The sequence below is a fragment of the Hyperolius riggenbachi genome, chromosome 7 (genome assembly GCF_040937935.1).
Source record: "Hyperolius riggenbachi isolate aHypRig1 chromosome 7, aHypRig1.pri, whole genome shotgun sequence".
Taxonomy (NCBI): Eukaryota; Metazoa; Chordata; class Amphibia; order Anura; family Hyperoliidae; genus Hyperolius; species Hyperolius riggenbachi.
In genome coordinates, this window is record NC_090652.1 from 99245032 (window position 1) to 99268528 (window position 23497).

The window sequence follows — 23497 nt, forward strand, 5'->3', positions numbered from 1 at the left end:
GCACCCACAGTGACCTCTCCCTCCACCTAGCACCCACAGTGATAATAATAATAATAATGGCAGTATTTGTATAGCGCCTTTCTCCTGTCGGACTCAAAGCGCTTGCGAGGCAGCCACTAGAGCGCACTCAGTAGGCAGTAGCAGTGTTAGGGAGTCTTGCCCAATGAACTCCTTACTGAATTACTGGCTTACTGAACAGGCAGAGCCAAGATTCGAACCCTGGTCTCCCGTGTCAGAGGCAGAGCCCTTAACCAGTACACCATCCAGCCACCATCCAGATCTCTCTCTTACCCAGCACCCACAGTAACCTCTCCCTCCATCTAGCACCCACAGTGACCTCTCACTCCACCTAGCACCCACAGTGACGTCTCCCTCTACCTTGTACCCATAGTGACCTCTCCCTCCCCAGCACCCACAGTGACCTCCCCCAGCACCCACAGTGACCTCTCCCTCCCCCAGCACCCACAGTGATCTCTCCCTCCACCTAGCACCCACAGTGATCTCTCCCTCCACCTAGGACCCACAGTGACCTCTCCCTCCCCCAGCACCCACAGTGACCTCTCCCTCCATCTAGCACCCACAGTGACCTCTCCCTCCCCAGCTCTAGCAGTGATCCTGCCTATCCCAGCACCCACACTGACCTATCCCTCCCCCAGCACCCACAGTGATTTTTCTCTCCCCCAGTGGCTACCCTCCTGTCCCCTGCAGCACCCACAGGGACCTCCCATCCCAAAAGCAGCACCTACAGTGACCTCTCCCATTGCCAGCACCCACAGTGGCTTCTCCCAACACCCAGCATCCACTCCCTCCTCCAGTAACCACACTGACTTCTCCCAGCACCCACAGTGGCCTACCCTACCCCCAGCACCCACACTGACCTCTACCTCCCTTAGCAGCAACTATGCCATTCATAGCAGCACCCATAGTGACCTCCCACCCCCTGCACCCACAATGACCTCTACCTCCCGAGACCCACAGTGATCTCCCTTTCCTCCAGCACCCATACTGACCTCTACTTTCCACAGCACCCACAGTTACTTCTCCCCCCAGCACCCACAGTGACCTACCCTTATCCCATCAACCACACTGACCTCGACCTCCCCTAGCAGCAACTATGCCTTTCATAGCAGTACCCACAGTGACCTCCCATCCCCTGCACCAACAGCCATCCCACCAGTATTCAGCACCCACATTACACTCAACCAGTAACCCCCACTATAGCAAGCACCCAGTACTTGCACCAAGCACCCTGCACCCAATACTCACATCCGGCCTCAATATGGCACTTAGTACTTGCATCAAACAGCCACATGACACCCAATACCTGCACCCCTTCACCCTATAGCTGGCACCCAGTACTTACACCTACATGGCACAGTACTTGCACCCAGCTCTGACATGTCACTCACTACTCACACCTGCACACAGCCTCCACATGGCACCCACTCACATAACCAGTACTAGCACTCGAAGTACCTGCACTCAGAACCCACGTGACACACAACACCCACCCAGAGCTAGCACCCAATGCAGGCATGGCACCAAGTATTTGCACCTATGTGATACCCAGTACCTGCACCCAACACCCACATGTTTCATCTGCAGTAGTTCCAGTTGCACTAAGCCTCCACTTGGTGCCCAGCACCCACAGCAAGCACTCACATATGACATCCAGTACTTGCACCCAGAACTCAAAAGGGACTAAGTACCTGCAATCAACACCTACATGATGGTTGATACACACCCATACAGCCAGAATCCACATGACACCCTGTGCCAGCACCCAGAACCCACATGGCACCCAGCATCTGCCTTTAGCACCCACATAACAACAAATACCCCACTAGCCAGCACCCATCACCCATATGCCACCATGTACTCGCTCCCAGTACCCACTTGGCACTCAGTATTTGCACCTAAGACCCACATACCCCCATAATCAACACCCACATGGCACAGTACTCACACGTCACCAAGTTCCAAAACCATTATATGCACCTAGTACCTGTCCATGGCCAGCACCCAAATAGCACCCAGTACCCATCCTTGGTCCGAAACCATATGAGACACAGTACTCTCCTATGGCACACATCCAGACCACACATGGCACTCCCTACTCACTCATGTCCAACACTCACATGGCTCCCTGTACCAATTAGCACTCACATGGCACCCACTATTGTTTATCACGCTCTGCTACTCACTCAGCACCCAATACTGCATAGCACCCCCTGCAAATAAACACCCAATACAAACAGGACCTTGGTACCCAAAGCAGCTTGACACAGACTTTTACTTTGGCATCTCGGCACCCACTGCAACTTACCACAAAGTGAACCTTTGCGTCTTACCATCTCCTGCATCTGGGCACCCACTGTACCTTGGCACTTACTGCAGTTTTGCATCTACTAATGCTTAGCAACCACTGCATATTGGTAACCACTTCTTTGCCTGGCTTGGGTGCTGATCAAAAGGGACAGAGGTCCCAGTAATGAAAGGTGAGTCTGTGCATCCACAGTGGGCTTCACTATGCCCACTCTAACCCACGAATAGTGAGCACCTATCACTGCTGATTTGAGGGTGGTAGCACCAAAAGAGTTGGAAGGGGACACAAAGTCTGCCTGATACTGCTATAAAGGTGTGTGTGTGTGTGTGTGGGGGGGGGGGGGGGAGGGGGGTAAGACTGCCTTATGCTTTCTGGAGAGGGGGTATTACATACACAATTTAGCACGATTTATCGATTTCAAATTTGAGCACCACACCCTTGAGGATCCTCTGCATGGCCCTGCCCCTTCCTGCAGCACCCACAGTGACCTCTACATTTCCCATCAGCCACCCCTGCCACCCCTTCCCCTCATAGCTGGCACCCAGATCTCACACTCACATGACACCGAGTATCTGCACCCAGGCCTAAAATTGCACCCAGTACTCACACCTGCACACAGCTTCCACATGGCACCCACTATCTGCACCAAGTATCCACTTACCTGCAACCAAAACCCATGTGATGCCCAAAGCCCACTCATAGCCAGCACCCAGTACAGGCATGGCGCCAAGTATTCGCACCCATGTCACACCCGGTACCTGCACCCAGCACCCACATGGCATCCAGTACATGCACCCAGATCTTACATGGCACTAAGTTCTTGCAATCAACACCCGCATGACACTTTATACCCAACCATAGCCAGAACCCACATGGCACTCTGTACTCACACCCAGAACCCACATGGCACCCAGCATCTGCATTCAGCAGCATGACAATCAATACCCCCCTAGCCAGAAACGAGGAAGGGGGGGGGGGTGGCATGCGGAGGAAGGCATTGCCAGGCCCTTTTTTTAAATTTGAGCACCCTCCCCCCCCACACACACACACACACACACACACTTAGGGAGCCTCTGCACGGCCCTGGTCTCCTATATGATATACTTAACTGACATTTTTTATCGTAACAACCAATGATTTATACAGGAACATCATGACGATTAACAACGTTGCCCAAACTTTCGTATCCCACTGTACATTTTATACACAAATATCATAAAAATGAATTTACCTGTTTACAGTGATGTCACGGCTGGCATCTTTTTCATAAGACAGGACATGAAATATCCAGTCCTAGAAGCACAGAAAATGAAGACACATCAATGATGACTGATGGGGTGTTTAAACCTACTTCCTGCATCATTATGGAAAGACTTCATTTCAGTACGAAGCCTCTGGATAAGCTTACATGTAAAAAGGGTGCTGGAAAATTTGGGCGCAGGGTGAAGCCAAAAAACAGGGCTCACCCTGCTGTGGCAAATTTACTGGTTGTGTTAATTACTATTTCCCCTCCATGGTACCCTACAGTGGGGTGAGCTGCAATATGACTTCCAGCTATGGCTGGTGGCCGAATTGCGCTGTTTTTATCGTAATTTAGTGTAATTGAATGTCGCTATAGCCATAATTTACATTATAGCCTTTGGTGGCACCCAAATGGCCTCGCCCTTTTTACCTGACTCGTTGGATAGTGCTGAGGCTCAAAGCAGGTGGTTTGGGTGCACCAAAACTAGGCGCCGCCATAGCAGTAATGTTGTACTGTGCATTGTGCTTAAGGGTAATTCAATGTTCCGGTGATTGTCGAACCCCAAATGACTCCGCCCTCTGAGTTGCTATGACTTGGAGGGGGAATAGTATTTAACTAGGTATTAATAGGGATTTGAGTGGCAGCAGTGTGAGCCCTCATTCGGCTCACCCTGCACCCAGCTCACCGGCAGTGTACTAATATGTTCGCCTGAATATTCCCCATCTTCCTCGACCTCGCTGTTCCAGCGCTGGGACCCATTTTCAACAAGTGCTATTAAAAATATTCTCACGGCCGTGCTCCTGTCCATGTATGTTTTTTTTTCCTCTAAGCACCGGCAGCTTTGTGTTACTGCGCAGGCAGTATTTGCGCCTGCGCAGTGCAGCCATACTTGTACATAGACGGAGAAGAAGGTCCTGGCAAGCAGTGGTGGGGTGAAGAAGGATTGGAGAAGCTTATGGATCATTCAAAGGCTTCCCTTTACTTAGGCAGGCAAACTTTATTTTTTTTCTTCACAGGTTTGCTTTAAGTGCCATTTGGCTGCTCCTGTTTATTTGCTGAGTGGTTACAGCTGGCTGCAGGCATGCAGCACTGGCACCTGTCTCATGCATGTTCATCTGAATGAGTGGCAGTCACCCACTAGACATGACATGCAGAGTTTTTACCAGACAGTATCTGCACCACGTGTCAAATGCTGTTGCCTGTGGTTACAAACATTCTTTCAACAATTTGCAATGCTCACCTGAGTAATATCAGACAAAAGAAGACATATCAGAAAAGAATTAGTGAAAAAATGCCAGACCAAAGATTTTTAGCTTCAGATGTGACATTTATGAGCAGTTCCACTCACCTCTGCAGCTGCAGATGGCCAGTCAGCCATGGAGATGGTGAGCTTGTAGTTGGTGTCGCTGCGAGAGAGAGAGAGAGAGAGAGAGAGAGAATTGCAAAGTTATAACAGACATTCTTTGGTTGTCTACTGGTTTTTCTAAAAGTGCATACACACATCTACCTTTGGCAAGTCTCCCTTACACTGCTACTGCCAATAGAGCGCGCCCTAGTGGCTGCTGCTTTGCTCTGGCGCTTTGAGTCCGCAAGGAGAAAAGCGCAATATAAATGTTATTTGTCTTGTCTTGTCTTGTCTAATTTTGATTGGCCAATCAGTTACTAATTCTATCACCTCCATGTAGTATGAGGGTCGACAGACTTCGAATCCTATAAACAGATTGTATAAGTAAGCTCTTATGCTGGGTATACACCATAAGTTTTTTCAGCAGATAGATGGCTCGATAGATAATTTCCAACAAGTCCGATCTTATTTTCGATCATTTTTCTGATCAATTTATCATAGAAGTGAATGGAAATGGATAAGAAAATCAATAGAAAATAAGTTCGGAAAGTAAATCGACTGAAAAATCTCATTCTATATTCTCAGCATTATACTTTCACATTACATGGAAGTGTGAAAATTGGGCAATCATTAGTCAATCAAATTTGAAAGTGCGTACCAAATCAGTAACAACTGCTCCCCCCCCCCCCCCCTTCCTATTTACCTTGAGGATATTTACCTCGGAAGGGAGAAGCCTCCGCATACTAATAAGGCTTCCCCATTCTCTTCACACTCTGGGATCCAGCATTGGCAGCCCCCAAACACCGGTGAGGTAAATATTTACCTACCCCGGTGCTGCGCAGGCACAGTAGCGGCTTTCCAATCGGGCTTAGGCAGAACTGCAGTAGGTGAATATTGCAGGCACTACAGCGCCGGCCCCACAACCGACATCCTTGTTGGCTGTTTTTCGGGGGAGACAGCGCTTGGGAGGATGGGGAAGCCTCATTAGGAACCAGAGGCTTCCCACTCCCGAGGTAAGTATACACTTTGAGGAGGGGTGTTACAGAGTGATAGCTGCCATCTTTTCAGATGTACGGAGAAAACGTGTTACATAGTGACAGCTTTCTAGAAATTTTTAATTACTGATACGACCGCTTCTCTGACTGTAAACTGAGCTATCTTATCTCCAAGCTCAAGACATCCATCTATTGGCAGCAAGTGCTAAGCACTAAATATTCCTTTGTAGTATGGATATATACCTTTAAACCTATCTATAAACTAGTATCTATTGTGAGCAATGATTGTGTATAGAATAAAGATTGAGTTAAGGAGATTTAACACACTTACTTGCAGGGTTGCTTACAGAGGCCGATGCAGCTCTCTCTGTATATCAGAGTGTCCCTTAGCTCATAATAGCAGGATACTGAAAAGAGAAGCACATAAAGCATTACTGCTCTGACATCTTGTTTGTTGTGTGATTGCAAAATCCAACAGATTTTTGGGGACAAACTGATTAAACTGGTACTCCTAGAAGATAAAAGTATAGAAAGGATCTTCTTTTCTGTCTGCCTCCCCATCTGGGGTAACTGCCCTCTGTAATGGTTGTCCACCTACTGCCTGGATGCCTGTAAGGAACCTCCAGGCCTGCAAACTCTGCTCCCCAACACTGGGTCAGTGAGCAGCCTCCTGAACGCTGTGCCCAGCAGTGATGATGGTCCCTGGTGGTAAATGGACCAGGGCTTTTACAACTTACCTACCGCTATACTACTGCGCATACTGGTCTCTATTCCTGCTGATATACCACTGGGCATACCAGTCACAAATTCTACTATTATCCCACTGGGCATACCGGTCACCAATCCTATATATCACTGGGCACATCTGTCTCCAATCCTACTGCTATACCACTGGGCATACCGGTCACCAATCCTATATACCACTGGGCACATCTGTCTCCAATCCTACTGCTATACCACTGGGCATACCGGTCACCAATCCTATATACCACTGGGCACATCTGTCTCCAATCCTACTGTTATACCACTGGGTATACCAGTCACCAATTCTACTATTGTCCCACTGAGCATACTGGTCACCAATCCTATATACCACTGGTCATACCAGTCACCAATCCTACTGCTATACCACTGAGCATACTGGTCACCATTCCTATATACCACTGGGCACATCTGTCTCCAATCCTACTGCTATACCACTGGGCATACCGGTCACCAATCCTATATACCACTGGGCACATCTGTCTGTCTCCAATCCTACTGCTATACCACTGGGCATACCGGTCACCAATCCTATATACCACTGGGCACATCTGTCTCCAATCCTACTGCTATACCACTGGGCATACCGGTCACCAATCCTATATACCACTGGGCACATCTGTCTCCAATCCTACTGTTATACCACTGGGCATACCAGTCACCAATTCTACTATTGTCCCACTGAGCATACTGGTCACCAATCCTATATACCACTGGTCATACCAGTCACCAATCCTACTGCTATACCACTGAGCATACTGGTCACCATTCCTATATACCACTGGGCACATCTGTCTCCAATCCTACTGCTATACCACTGAGCATACTGGTCACCAATCCTATAATACCACTGGTCATACCAGTCACCAATCCTACTGCTATACCACTGAGCATACTGGTCACCAATCCTATAATACCACTGGTCATACCAGTCACCAATCCTACTGCTATACCGCTGAGCATGCCGGTCACCAATCCTATATACCACTTTGCATACCAGTCACCAATCCTACTGCTATACCACTGAGCATGCCGATCACCAATCCTTCTGCTATACCACTGAGCATACTGGTCACCAATCCTATATACCACTGGGCACATCTGCCTCCAATCCTACTGCTATACCACTGAGCATACTGGTCACCAATCCTATATACCACTGGTCATACCAGTCACCAATCCTACTGCTATACCGCTGAGCATGCCGGTCACCAATCCTATATACTACTTTGCATACCAGTCACCAATCCTACTGCTATACCACTGAGCATGCCGGTCACCAATCCTACTGCTATACCACTGAGCATGCCGGTCACCAATCCTACTGCTATACCACGGAGCATGCCGGTCACCAATCCTACTGCTATACCACTGAGCATGCCGGTCACCAATCCTACTGCTATACCACTGAGCATGCCGGTCACCAATCCTACTGCTATACCACGGAGCATGCCGGTCACCAATCCTACTGCTATACCACTGAGCATGCCGGTCACCAATCCTAATGCTATACCACTGGATATATTGGTCCTCATCTAATCCCCCTAAACATTTCTGACAGTCTAAATTCTCCCTTCATTACAGGACACTTCCTAGGACTTTAATATTTTTCAGAGCATGGCCAGTGCGGGGCTACTTTTGGTTCTCCATGTAGTTGCACAGGTTGCAATGAAAAATATAATGGCACTTGCCATAGAGATCATGTTCTTGACTGATTAGTACTTAGTGATGTAAAGCAAATAAATGAGACGTAAAATAAACTGAAGGACAACATGACCTGTGGCAGAGCCGGGACAAGGTCCTCCAGCACCCAAGGCTGAGACACCATAGTGCGCCCCTCCATCCCTCCCACCCCAGCCGTCACACACTGATTGCTATTAGACTAAGAGGTGCCACAGGGCCCACAACCTCCCCAACACCTTAATATCTAGTTATCTGGCTTGCAGTCACTGCCATGTATCCCCTTTTCTTATTTCTTTCTGCTTCAAACACAATTAGGAATGACAGCTGAATGAATTCTGCGCCCCCTCCTACACTGCGCCCTGAGGCTGGAGCCTCTCCAGCCTATGCCTCGGCCCGGCCCTGACCTGTGGGCTAATACCTGACAAGATAAGGGCACTTAGAATTTGTAATGCTGTGCTTTAACTCACCCCAATCTGGATCCTCCTTGTTATTACAATAGCGGGCACCATTCGGTAAGGGGTACAAATAATGGGCACAGTTGCAGTACTCAACCATCATTTCTTGGAGACAAGATCGAAGGCAAGACTATAATTAAAACAAAAAATACTTTTTAAAGATCACTCCATTATTACATTAATCATTAGATAACCAGAGCATTCTGTAAAGGCCAGATGTGCCACAGCATAGAATAAATGTTGCAAATGTAACAAGACTGTATATAGGAGAAGGAGAAAGGGAGTTGTAAATTATATAGAAAGGCTGCATGTGTATGAGAGGACTGTTGCAAAGTAATAGCTATAGATGGATGAGTGGACAGCTGAATTAGGAGAGTTCCATGTGGAGGTGGGGACTGTTGCGCATGAAGAGCTCCATATGGAGGAGGGAACTGTTGTATATGGAGAGCTCCACATGGATGACTGGACTGTTGCGTGTGGAGAGCTCCACACGAATGAGGGAACTGTTGCATATGGAGAACATTATATGGATAAGGGGACTGTTGTGCATGGAGATCTCCACATGAATGAGGGGACTACTGCATATGTAGAGCTCCATATGGATGACTGGACTGTTGCATATGGAAAGCTCTGTATGGTTGAGTTGATTAATGCAGATGGAGAGCTCCACATGATTAAGGAGACTGTTGCACATAGAGAGTGGCACTTTGATGAGAGGACTGTTACATGAGGGGAGTGATGCTTTGATGAGGGGACTGTTGCACATGGAGAGGGATGCTTTGATGAGGGGACTGTTACATGAGGAGAGTGATGCTTTGATGAGGGGACTGTTGCACATGGAGAGAGATGCAGATGCTTTGATGAGAGGACTGTTAAACGTGGAGAGTGATGCTTTGATGAGGGGACTGTTGCCCATCGAAAGTGATGCTTTGATGAGAGGACTATTACACATAGAGAAGGGCACTTTGATGCAGCGGCGTCGCTAGCGCTATTTTAGGGGGGTCCGTGCCCCAAACGTGTCCTTAGGGTGCCCCTAATATATTTACTGGGGTGCCCAACACAAGTGCCCCGAATATCAGTTAACACGGCGGCCGGCGTTCGCTCGATACGGCGGCTGCCATTATCTTCCGGCCTCCGACAGCCTTTGTGGCATGATCGCTTCCGCCCCTTGCCCCAATCAAAAAGCGGAGCACCTGACAGGGGGCTTGTAGTGTCGCAGAAAAGGCAGGAGGCTAGAGCCGTGGAGCGTGAGTAGCTCCGCCCTCTGCACGGCGTGACAACGTCTGACCCAATGGCACATGGTGGCCGTTGGGTCAAAAACAGGTCCTGCTCCAACCTGCAGCTGCCACAGACCTCACCCTGCCTCACCTGCCGTCACCCACCACCCACAGGTGCCAGTGGCTGTGCTGCAGAGAGGCAGTACTACGCAGCCATTCACCCTGCCACCGCCAGATTCCATCCTCCAGGCCCAGGAACTCCAGCAGGCCCACCACCACCTGCCAGCAGGTTTTGGGCATGGAGACAAGCCTATAACCTCTACCAGCCTGCTTCCAGCCCAGTGCCTCATCCTTCAGAAAGTAAGTGCAATGGGACAGTGCACTGCTGAGTGTGTGTGTGTGTGTCTGTGTCTGTGTGTGTGTGTCTGTGTGTGTGTGTATTTTTGTTAACGGTTTCTGCATTCCAACTTTGTGGCGTTAAGTTTTATGCATTCCAAATCTGTGGTGTTACGTTGTATGCAATCCAAATTTAAGGTGTTCCATTCTATGCAATCCAAATCTATGGTGTTCCGTTCTATGCAATCCAAATCTATGGTGTTCCGTTCTATGCAATCCAAATCTGTGGTGTTCTGTTCTATGCAATCCAAATCTGTTGTGTTACGTTCTATGCAATCCAAATCTGTGGTGTTCTGTTTTTATGCAATCCAAATCTGTGGTGTTCTGTTTTATGCATTTCCAGTAAGTAGGGAAACACTTTTTTGGTATGTGCATTTTCTTTTGCAGGAGGGAATGCTGCCTTATACCGTATGTGTGCTTTTGGAGGGAAAAGTTTTTGTCTAATCGCCTTTAGGGTCACTTTGCATAACTGTGTTTTGAAAAAAAACCTCTGGGCCCTTTTGAGTTTCTGTTACATTACAGTTAGCTATGCCCACATCATAGCCACGCCCACTTTTACAACTGTGATCACGCCCATTTTTGCCTATGGAGAGGGATGCTTTGATGAGGGGACTGTTGCACATGGAGAATGATCCTTTGATGAGGGGACTGTTACATATGGAGAGGGATGCTTTGATGAGGGGACTGTTGCACATGGAGAGTGATGCTTTGATGAGGGGACTGTTGCACATGGAGAGGGATGCTTTGATGAGGGGACTGTTGCACATGGAGAGTGATGCTTTGATGAGGGGACTGTTGCACATGGAGAGCGATGCTTTGATGAGGGGACTGTTGCACATGGAGAGGGATGCTTTGATGAGGGGACTGTTGCACATGGAGAATGATCCTTTGATGAGGGGACTGTTGCACATGGAGAGTGATGCTTTGATGAGAGGACTGTTGCACATGGAGAGCGATGCTTTGATGAGGGGACTGTTGCACATGGAGAGGGATGCTTTGATGAGGGGACTGTTGCACATGGAGAGTGATGCTTTGATGAGAGGACTGTTGCACATGGAGAGCGATGCTTTGATGAGGGGACTGTTGCACATAGAGAGTGATGCTTTGATGAGGGGACTGTTGCACATGGAGAGTGATGCTTTGATGAGGGGACTGTTGCACATGGAGAGTGATGCTTTGATGAGAGGACTGTTGCACATGGAGAGTGATGCTTTGATGAGAGGACTGTTGCACATGGAGAGTGATGCTTTGATGAGAGGACTGTTGCACATGGAGAGTGATGCTTTGATGAGAGGACTGTTGCACATGGAGAGTGATGCTTTGATGAGGGGACTGTTGCACATAGAGAGTGATGCTTTGATGAGGGGACTGCTGCACATAGAGAGCGATGCTTTGATGAGGGGACTGTTGCACATGGAGAGTGATGCTTTGATGAGGGGACTGTTGCACATGGAGAGTGATGCTTTGATGAGGGGACTGTTGCACATGGAGAGTGATGCTTTGATGAGGGGACTGTTGCACATGGAGAGTGATGCTTTGATGAGGGGACTGTTGCACATGGAGAGTGATGCTTTGATGAGGGGACTGTTGCACATGGAGAGTGATGCTTTGATGAGGGGACTGTTGCACATGGAGAGTGATGATTTGATGAAAGGACTGTTGCACATGGAGAGTGATGCTTTGATGGGAGGACTGTTGCACATGGAGAGTGATGCTTTGATGGGAGGACTGTTGCACATGAAGAGTCATCCTTTGATGAGGGGACTGTTGCACATGGAGAGTGATGCTTTGATGAGGGGACTGTTGCACATAGTTACATAGTTATTTGGGTTGAAAAAAGACATACGTCCATCGAGTTCAACATGGAGGTGGCACATGTGATGCCTGTAATTATGCTACATTTTCACCTGAGTTGATCATGAACGATAATCTTGGATGCTGAAAATCTATGGTGTGTTTGTAGCTATAGGTCCGACACATTTGTCTGACTCCAGAGACAAGAACATTTGACTCAAGTTGAGCAGCATTTGTCCAATTACAGCAGAGGCTGTGTTGGGACAACCTAAGGATGAAGAGGCTAGGAATAGCTGCTTAATTATCTTGGTTCTACAGTCCCCCAGCCTGAGATGTAAGGATCTGCCTGGTAATCAATGCTGTGCTGTCTAGACTAAAAGACATTTTTTTTTTATGTCAATAAAAAGATCTTCCCCTGGAACCTTTATTTAAATGCCCCGAGATAAATATATAGAGATTAAAAGCTTCTTACTGACCATTGTGCATAGTTATTATACTGACTCTGCCGGCATGAATTATAGTGGATGAATTATAGTGGTGACACACATCTGCAAGCACAATAGTCAGTCTATTCTTTCCATGATTAATGGTCGGTGTCCTTTTAATGGTTACCCCAGAATTTGCAGCACTATAATTTGTCTGGAATGGCAGAGAGATCACAGAGTCCCTCTGGCTCAGGCACTGATATCTCATAGCAGTTCGCCAGCCTTGCACAGATATTTAAAGTGGAACTGTAAATTCGCTGAAACCAAACAGTTTCACTTACCTGGGGCTTCCCCAAGCCCTCAGCAGCTGTCCAGTGCCCTCGCCGGTCCTGCCCGAGCCTACGTTCTCCAGCGCAAGCTACTTTAGTTACCGCCGACTTACAAGTCGGCAGCAACTGCGCCTGCGCACCCCGTGCAATGCGACACTTTCTTCGCGTTTCCGCCCGCTATAGCCCAGATAAGTGAAACTGTTTGGTTTCAGAGAATTTACAGTTCCGCTTTAAAGTGAAAATGAAGCATAAAAAACTCCAAAACATGATATAATGAATTGTATGTGCAGTACGGCTAAGGACCCTTTCACACTGTGGCAGTGCGGCAAATTGCTGCACTGCTACTGCAGCCTAATTAAAGTCTATGGGGAAGTTCATACTTCCCATGTTGCGTTACGCTGAGCCGGCATTGCCCAATTTTCCTCTAGCACATACTTACGTTACTGCTGAGCTCCTGCAGGTGACCTGCGGCCTTCTGTGTCGGCCTGGAAGTCATGTTAGTCTATTGCGACACAGGGTTCTTTAATCACGTTGCGACATCGCCGGCGCAGATGCGCGGAATCGTATTTCAAAACGCTTTTGTGCACTTCCGCATACCCAAAACAGGAAGTAAACCGCAAGCATCACTTCCTGTTTGGACAGATGCCAGACAGGGAACACCATGTACTAATGCAGTGTTCCCTGAAGGCCTGTATTTGGCAGTGTGATGCGGTGCTGCAGCCACGCACTTCTAACGCCAGTTTGCAGTGTGAAATCAGCCTAAGGAATAGAAGACTAGTAGCAAAGGAAAGAGTCTCATATTTTATTTACAGTTATATAGCTAATGACCCTTTGAACTTTCCTGCAGTGAAATCGTATCTCAACCTGTCTCTCACTGTTTCTTTGATGTATAAATGCTTCAGAAAACAAGACACCAAGTTGGGCCGGAGAGCTTAGAGAATCTTTTTTGCATAGATAACAACTGAATTTTCGTATTTCTTCCTGTACTGGGAAACAATATAAGACTCTTTTCTTACCTACTAATGTTCTATTTCTTAGACGTACTACACATACAATTCATTATCTTATAAGATTATTTTCGCTTCATGTTTGCTTTAACTGGATTGAGTTGTGTTTTGCTCCGGGATTATTGTACGCCGTGTTCTTATGCAGATCACCTGTGGTTTGACAAGAGCGTCTATGTACCATTATTTTAATTAAAGCCTCCTGAACAGAAGAAAAGCTATGAAGAGCTCCTCAGTTTCTCAATGACCTGGCTCTTCCCCATTGTACATACTCGAGTGCCCGTCTCGACATTGTAGAGTGACTGGATCAGCATTTGGCAAGCGGTGTACTCAAGATTGTTGGTATGTGAAATAAAGAATGCTGTGTGATAGACTGGCAAATAAACAGCACAAAGAGGGACTCAACACTTTAGAAGAGTTTTGCAAAACAAGAGAGGCTTCTATATATTTGAAGTGCAGGGTAATAAAGTTGTTTACACTTCAAACACCCATACATGGTAAGGGAGGCTTCTATGGTTATTGCTTTCTGTGCATAACTCAATGCATAACACAAATTAACTTCACTGTTATCCTCATAAATCATCCACACACGGTAAAAAATAAAAACAACATCCAGGACTTCTCAAAATAAAAGATGTTTCATTTTCAGACTAGTCGAGTCTGACTTGTTGGAGGTAAGTCCACCACTGCCTCCTTTTATTCCTGGTTTTAACATATTTTATACTGCGTTGTTGCCTCTGTTACATTGCTCAGTTTCTGCTTAGGACTTCTCATGGTTCTTCTCCACTTCTCTGGAACTCCCTTCGGTGTAATCATGCACTCATTAATCCTCATGCCAGCTTAACGCCACCTTTTTTTGAAAGGTGAACAACACTAATTTACAACAGTACTCTTAGCTGTATATTTAAAGGCTTTTCTTCACTGTTCCCCAAAACACAACTGCTGTCATCAAGCCTATGCTACCCATCAGCTTTTTTTCTCCCTCCTAGTAGCATGTTCTCAGCTGGAGCACGTCCTTGGCAGATTCATTAACATTCTCTACCATCACCTACTGCCATATTGCAGTTATCAGGAAGACACCCCAATGCTGAGATTCCCCAAGAGTAGTTTGAGTCCCCATCCTTTAGGCTGATATGATGGTGATGCTCCATCTTGACTCTCCATGTATTTATTCTGTTATGATAGCTATGCTACTGTCATTTACATAACTGAGTTCCCAACCCTGTCCTCCTTCCATAGCAATTAATAGAGATGTATTCTCCTACTAGAATGTCTTGTACTAGGAGAATTCCTGGAGAAGCATGTGGCTAATTAATCAGGTGATCGATCTGCTTTTTATTCTGACTGGCATCTCAGTCTCTCTGCCAGGTATGTTTTCACTCATTGCATAGCTCCCAACTGTCCCTCTTTTGAAGGGACAGTCCCTCTTTAGGAGCCATGTTCCTCTGTCCCTCTTTCTTGCTCGTTTGTCCCTCTTTCTGATATATTTGTTATTTTCATATCTTAATATGAAGAATAATGAACAAGGATAGGAAGGACCAGTGTGGTTTGAGTTAAAAAAAACAACACATTTGTCTTATGAAATCTTTATGGTATGCGTGACTAGGGGCGTATCAGAGGCATGGTTAGAAGTATGGCAGGGGTGTGGCTTAAGTGTCCCTCTTTCTTACCTCAAAAAGTTGGGAGGTATGCCATTGTAACAGAATGCGCCATTAGCACTGCTGACTAACTGTATAGCCTCAGCCCAGCAATATCGCCGGAGGAAACGGTTCTCAAGACATCCATCTCAGAATCAGGTTTATTTCACCAAGTACAATGGATAGTACATGGAATTATTTTTGGCACAGACAAGCTCAGCAGTACAAACATACGGTTGAGGTACAAAAGGAGATAGTGGTAATGCAAAGGGCAAAGACAGCGTATACAGTCAGTGTTGTAACGGGCGGCAATGTGGGTTGTGACAATAGTTCAGTAGATTGAGAATTTAAACAGGTTGGAGAAAGGATGAGTTTCTGTGTCTAGTGGTCTTAATGGGTAGTGGCACCCTGAGGAGAGAAGTTTGAGGTAGCGGTTGCCATGGTGGGAGGGGTCTTTTACTATCCTGACGGCCATGGAAAGCAGTCTAGTGTGTGTATGGGCTTTAAGACTCCTTAGAAGGAACCAATTTACTTTGGGAGAGGTCTTGCTGATGGGGTCATACAAGGCGCTGTGTCTGACACAGCTCACTAACATTAGCCAGTGAATCACAGTTTTGGATGGAGTGACACTTTAGGCCCTATTTGTTTCTAGCAGTGGAGTGTTTTGGACACTGTCGCTGTCTGTTTGAGTATGGCCTCTTATTTTTGAGATCAGCAGTGTAGCTACAAGCGGAATACCACAGGAGGAACGTTCAGTAGCAGGAGATGTGCCCTGAGATTATCCAGCTGCTCAGGATGTTCTTTCCCGTCTTAGCTTAGCGCTATTTCATGCTTCTGATTTCTGCTGGACACCAGTCAGCCATGAATGCCAGGAGCCTGGAGCACCGATCCCCTGTGTACTCCTTCTGTAACACTATAGTGCTGCCATAATGGAGGCCTGATTACATAATATGATAAAGTCGGCTATTAAAGGGAATTAGGAAAAAAACAAAATCTCAGTTGATTCTGGACCTTGGCATGAAGTATGGTTCTGAGTGCTCCTCTTGGTATCTGATTAGCGCAGAATAAAGCACACTCATTCTGCACGCTGCAACTATTCGTCATTTTCCACGTAACATAACTAAAGCTAGCAGCAGGGGATGCAGAGTTTGCAACCTACCAGATTAGCTCTTCGTTGGTTCTATAAGGACACTGAGCACCTATATGTGTGCTTTGAATAGTGGTTATTATAAACAATCTGTTTCCCTCTCCTTATTACATATCTGTCACACTGGAAAGCCTGGTTTGGCAATTGGCATTATGTGAATATAATACCAACAGTGTTGGTGGAGGGGGAAGGGGGACCCAGTGTAACATTTTCCAAGGTTAGATGTATATGCTTGCTTGAAGAGGTACGTTTTTGGTTACATTTAAAGAAAGTAAAGGTGGGAGAGTGCCAAACAGATTGTGGGAGGGAGTTCCAGAGGAGAGGAGAAACACGTGGAAAGTCCTATAGGCAAGAATGAGAACAAATTACCTTACTTAAAAGGGTTGAGATGAGAGTGTCATAAACAGAGCAGAGGCTGCATTTCACCATTATATCTGGAAATATGTTTAGTCACAGAACTGTAGCAATCTTTTTACATAAGAGTGATAATCTTGATTTGTAAACTTTTATGTGAAAGGCATCAAGTGGAACAGCAGATAGGTGAATAAGTCAGCTGAGTTCAGAGTGGACTGCTGGAGTGGTGCTAGTCAGTTCACAAGTAACCCCCACAGAAGGCTGTTGAAGTAATGAAGCCAATATATTATGAGGAAGAAGATGAGGAAATTGCCAAGGGAAACAAATTTATGTCCAGGCATCCACTTCTCTAACCTGCCCCCATTGCAACCATATTAAATAAAATAAAAGTTGTGCTTTGAAGTAATACTGAACTAAAACATTAAAACTGTCACAGAGTAGCTTAACAAAAGATAAACATTACTTGATAGTTTATAACAATAAATGTCCTACTACCATTATTCATGTCTATATGGGCTGTGACATTACAGACAGCAGAATGTAATGTGTGAGTGAGGCCTGAGCAGCTATGTGTTAGCAGGGCTTGTTGTAAAGGTGGGTTACAGGGAAAAGCAAAGGAAGCTGAAAGGCCAAGTTGAGGAGAAGCTAAGTGACCTCTTGGGAGATTTCACAGCCCTTCACACAGTAGACAAAAAACAAGTCTAAAAAACAACAGACAGCAGCACAATTCTACTATCTTTATAAGCCTGCAGGAATCAACTCACTGGTTATTTGTTCTGTGCTCACTGTCACTTTAAGTAGCAGCATACACAAGCATTTTAGCTTTGGTCAGTACCTGTATTGAATAGGAGCTGTTATACTCTTCATAATATAAATTCTCCACAGGAATATCAGAGCCATCTACTGTACATGAAGAATAAGGAGCCTCTAGATGTTCTGTTTGGTCCTGAAAAGAAGAACACAGATTTGTACAATCACATAGACACATTACAAAATTCCAATATACAGAATCAACTATGTACAATGTATTATTTACTAACTATATGCTAATAAGGATAGGTTTCCACTTGGGCTAGTTTCAATTTCATGCAAATATCCGCATGAAGATGTATGCATGAAAAAAAACTGACAGCCTGTTCTATATTTTCATAGGCTATATACGATTTTTTTCGTATATAATGGGAAAAATCGCATTCAAATGCAAATTCATATTCTTACCAGAAAAAGGAACTTATCATGCTGTTACTAGGCAGAACATGTAAATTAGGGCACATGCGAAAATTTGCCTAAAATGCATGTAAAATACTATGCTTTTTTATTCTTTAGAAAAATCGCATGCGATTTTGCTGATGTGAAAACACAATGCTACAGTGGAAACGTAGCCTTACTCTACTGACTCCTGGGTAGCATGCACTGTTTTTTGGAAAGGGGGGTGGGAGGCAGGAGGTGTGTGGTGACAAAACAATCAAGCAAAAATATCTGTCCAGCCGATCACTAATCACCCACATTACGTTGGGGAGGAGCTAGTCTCCCACATTCTAACGGTCAATCAATGTGTAATAGCAAGTAAATGGAAGCAAGTCATGGCCCCAAAGTATATGGTTTTGTGTAAATGTATGCATGAAGTATGGAAAATGGAAATGTTGACAGCCAGGTTATACTGTATAACAAACATAAACATACATTTAATGAGGTGTGTAGCTTGTGGGAACTGTACCAGGAAGAGCTATGAGAGACCTGTGTCCTTCTTTTCCTATGGAATGAGAAGATGAGGGGCACCAGGGGAGGGTTCAAGAAAAATGCTGGTGGGAGGGGATTGCCCTGGGAAGGGATCATGGGGATGTCGGTGTCCCCCCAACTAGGCCGGGTCCCTATCGGGGATGTCAGGGTTGTACTGATGCCGTATAGGACAAATGCCGGTGCTGTGTCCGATTGTGATGCCTGGAAATTTACGCTGCATGCGCAGTACGATCCTGTTCTGCAAGATTTTGCACAGCGGTAGTTTGGAGGGGTCATCTATATCTTCAAAATTTGGGCAATGTGGGAGGCATGGCTGCAGAGATATTTGATGTAATTTGTTTAAATTTGCACTGATAATGTGCATTACTCAGACTGGAAAGCCCCATCTACACAATACGATTCTATGTGCGATTCAATTACGATTCTATTTACGATCCGATTAAATCTGCCATGTCCGATCGGGATTCAATTCGATTTGCCATTGCTTTACAATGGCAAATCGAATTGAATCAAATCTAATCCTGATTGGACATGTCGGATTTAATCGGATCGTAAATAGAATCGTAATTGAATCGCACAAAGAATCGTATAGTGTAGATTGGGCTGAAGGCAGCTCTAAGGAAGCACAATCAGACACTACACTGGACCTGGATTGATCAAATGTGGGGTGGTTGTCAGGGTCTCGCAGACGGGCCCAGGATACCAGTTTTGGCAGTTGCTCGGGTCTGTCTAAATTTTTTAAGTAAACATTCAAATCATTATAAAGTCATGCCATAGGAAGAGAAGTGAGACAGAATTTATTTCTTCACGAGTTACTTTTATGATGACTTTAAACCACAAGCTTGGCCCATGCAGCAGCTCTTGCCACAGTGGATTGTGGTTCTTTCACGTGTTGGTAAATGATTACAAAGCACAAGATCACCCCCTACCATCAAAAGCCAGGGAGCTTTAGAACTTGGAAATAAATCCACGAGATAACATCCACCTTTAGTAAGTGAACATTGTTATAATAGTAGCTATAAACATGTTTTAAAAAAAAACAATTATGGGCTGTCTCAATTTGGATTCACCCAGTTTCAGCTAAACCAGGAGCTGGCTAGAATCCCATCAGATAGCATTGTTCTATGTGTTCTTTCTGAGCAACATACCACAAGGACAGCCACCGAGGTCTCAGTGCCGGGCATGGCATAAATCCCCAAGTGCTTCAGGAACGGGAAGCTTTTCTGCTGGTGGAGAATGATTCTGCCTCCTGCTGTGGTCTGGAGGAATGGAATGTACTCCTCTTGGTTAATGTCCAGGACCATTTTCAATCCTGGAGGAGAAAGAAGATGTTTGCTGAAATCCCCACAACACTCATAGAAAGTCAAGCTCACATTGCAGTGAGCAGATCATCATTTTCCGACCATTTGCTAGCTATGGGAAAAATTAGCTTTCTTGGTTGTGGCTGAACTGAACTCTGTAAGACTTGGCCACTCATGATGTCGGTCAAATCTAACAGAGGTTGGTGCTGGTCACTCATATGGTTATGGGGTAAATGAAGACAGTTGTTTGAGCACCGCGTACAACTCAGACAAGACACAGAACATTTATATTCACAAACAGTGGTTCGCACGACAGCCAGGGGCCCCAGTCTCTCTCACTGGCTGGGGCCCCCAAACCACCATGCGATACCCAGAGGGAAGTGCGGGCGGACCCTGGACAGAACATTTATATTGTGCTTTTCTTCTGTCCCATTCAAACACACCAGAGCAGCAGCCACTAGGGTGCACTCTTTAGGCAGTAACCGTGTTAGGGAGGAACAGGAAGAGCTGAGATTGAAACCCTGGCCTCCTGTGTCAGAAGCAGAACCCTTAACCATTGCACTCTCCAGCCATAGTCACAACTGCAAAGTATAGTCCTGCTCAGGGGCGGACTGACCATTAGGGCACTCGGGCACGGACCGAGGGCCCGTGGTCAGGGGGGGCCCGCCACCCGCCAGAGAAGCCTGACCAGGAGGGGAGACAGCCAGTGAAGGAGGGCAATGGGCATAGCAGCGGAGAAGGGGGGAAGTTCCCCCCCCCCCTTCTCTCACCTTGGGGCCCCCCTTCCTGGCTGTCCCCTCCGTAATCTGTAATGTGTCGGACAGCTGGAAGCGGCTGACAGCGGGCGGAGACGCTGTTCAGCCACCGGAGGGATCGCTGATCTGTGTGCAGCTAGTGTGGGCTTGAGAAGCCCAGACTAGCTGCACACAGATCAGCGATGCCTCCGGTGGCTGAACAGCGGTAAGTCTCCGCCTGCTGTCAGCCGCTTCCAGCTGTCCGACACATTACAGATTACGGAGGGGACAGCCAGGAAGGGGGGCCCCAAGGTGAGAGAAGGGGGGGAACTTCCCCCCTTCTCCGCTGCTATGCAAATCGCCCTCCTTCACTGGCTGTCTCCCCTCCTGGAGACACCTACAAGCCTGGCTGCTTATACTGGGGGCACTTATAGACCTAGCTACATATACTGATGGCACCTATAGACCTGGCTATACTGGGGAGACCTATACACCTGGCTGCATATACTGGGGAGACCTATACACCTGGCTGCATATACTGGGGGCACTTATACACCTGGCTACATATACTGGGGGCACTTATAGACCTAGCTACATATACTGGGGGCACCTATAAACATGGCTATACTGGTGACACCTATACACCTGGCTGCATATACTGGGGAGACCTATACACCTGGCTACATATACTGGGGGCACTTACAGACCTGGCTATACTGGGGAGACCTATACACCTGGCTGCATATACTGGGGAGACCTATACACCTGGCTATACTGGGGAGACCTATACACCTGGCTATACTGGGGAGACCTATACATCTGACTGCATATACTGGGGGCACCTATAGACCTGGCTATACTGGGGACACCTATACACCTGGCTACATATACTGGGGACACCTAAAGACCTGGCTATACTGGGGACACCTATACACCTGGCTACATATACTGGGGACACCTAAAGACCTGGCTATCTATACAGGAGACACCTATAGACCTGGCTATCTTAACTGGGGACATCTATAGACCTGGCTATCTTAAATGGGGACATCTATAGACCTGGTTATCTATTCTGGGGACACCTGTAGATTAGGCTACTTATACTGGGGACAGGGGCGGACTGACAACTCATGGGGCCCCCGGGCAGTAGGAGATTATGGGGCCCCCATACCAGTGTTTCCCACCTTTCACGTTATATTTTTACAGACTAAGATATAATCATTTATTGACAACAGTAAATATGTTATATTGAGATATTGTACACTGACAAAAAATGGGTGTGGTCACGCAACAGAATGTGGGCGTGGTCATGGGCGGGGCAAAATATACATGACCTTAGCAGTGGTGTAAAAGGTCTGCCGGGGAAGTCTGAACTCTGCCATAGTGTTTCCCCCCAAAATACATGTAATCTGACAGCATTTCACCAAAAATCCATGCAATTTGGCAGAGGTTTCTCCAAAATACAGATAATATGGCAGTCGTTCCCCCAAAATAGACGTTATCTGGCAGCAGCGGTTCCCCCAAATACACATAATTTAGCAGCGGATCACCAAAAATACATGTAGCAGCAGTGGTTCCCCCAAAATACACAGAATCTGGAAGCAGCAGTTCCCCCATTATACACAATCTGGCAGCGGTTCACCAAAAATACACATAATCTGGCAGCTGTTTCTCAAAATACACTTAATCTGAGAGCAGCAGTTCCCCAAAAATAGTTAATCTGGCAGCAGTTCCGCCAAAATAGGTGCCCCCAGTATAGGTAACCAGGTCATAAGGTATCCCCAGTGGAAGTATCCAGGTCTATAGGTTTTCCCAGTGCAGGTATCCAGGTCTATAGGTGTCCCCAGTATAAGTAGCCTAATCTACAGGTGTCCCCAGAATAGATAACCAGGTCTATAGATGTCCCCATTTAAGATAGCCAGGTCTATAGATGTCCCCATTTAAGATAGCCAGGTCTATAGATGTCCCCAGTTAAGATAGCCAGGTCTATAGGTGTCTCCTGTATAGATAGCCAGGTCTTTAGGTGTCCCCAGTATATGTAGCCAGGTGTATAGGTGTCCCCAGTATAGCCAGGTCTATAGGTGCCCCCAGTATATGCAGTCAGATGTATAGGTCTCCCCAGTATAGCCAGGTGTATAGGTCTCCCCAGTATAGCCAGGTGTATAGGTCTCCCCAGTATATGCAGCCAGGTGTATAGGTCTCCCCAGTATAGCCAGGTCTGTAAGTGCCCCCAGTATATGTAGCCAGGTGTATAGGTCTCCCCAGTATATGCAGCCAGGTGTATAGGTGTCACCAGTATAGCCAAGTTTATAGGTGCCCCCAGTATATGTAGATAGGTCTATAAGTGCCCCCAGTATATGTAGCCAGGTGTATAAGTGCCCCCAGTATATGCAGCCAGGTGTATAGGTCTCCCCAGTATAGCCAGGTCTATAGGTGCCATCAGTATATGTAGCTAGGTCTATAAGTGCCCCCAGTATAAGCAGCCAGGCTTGTAGGTGTCTCCAGGAGGGGAGACAGCCAGTGAAGGAGGGCGATTTGCATAGCAGCGGAGAAGGGGGGAAGTTCCCCCCCTTCTCTCACCTTGGGGCCCCCCTTCCTGGCTGTCCCCTC

General features: G+C 46.6%; 1 protein-coding gene across 1 annotated transcript in view; it reads right to left on the reverse strand.

Annotated features, from left to right (window-relative positions):
- SCNN1B (sodium channel epithelial 1 subunit beta) overlaps positions 1–23497 on the reverse strand; it is a 126942-nt gene that overhangs the window by 10222 nt on the left and 93223 nt on the right. The window contains exons 7-12 of the mRNA XM_068244448.1: positions 20001–20164; positions 17948–18058; positions 8822–8939; positions 6241–6316; positions 4918–4975; positions 3558–3619 (exon numbers count right to left, since the gene is read on the reverse strand). Coding sequence (XP_068100549.1) covers positions 3558–3619; positions 4918–4975; positions 6241–6316; positions 8822–8939; positions 17948–18058; positions 20001–20164 — 589 coding nt within the window. The remainder of the gene's footprint in view (positions 1–3557; positions 3620–4917; positions 4976–6240; positions 6317–8821; positions 8940–17947; positions 18059–20000; positions 20165–23497) is intronic.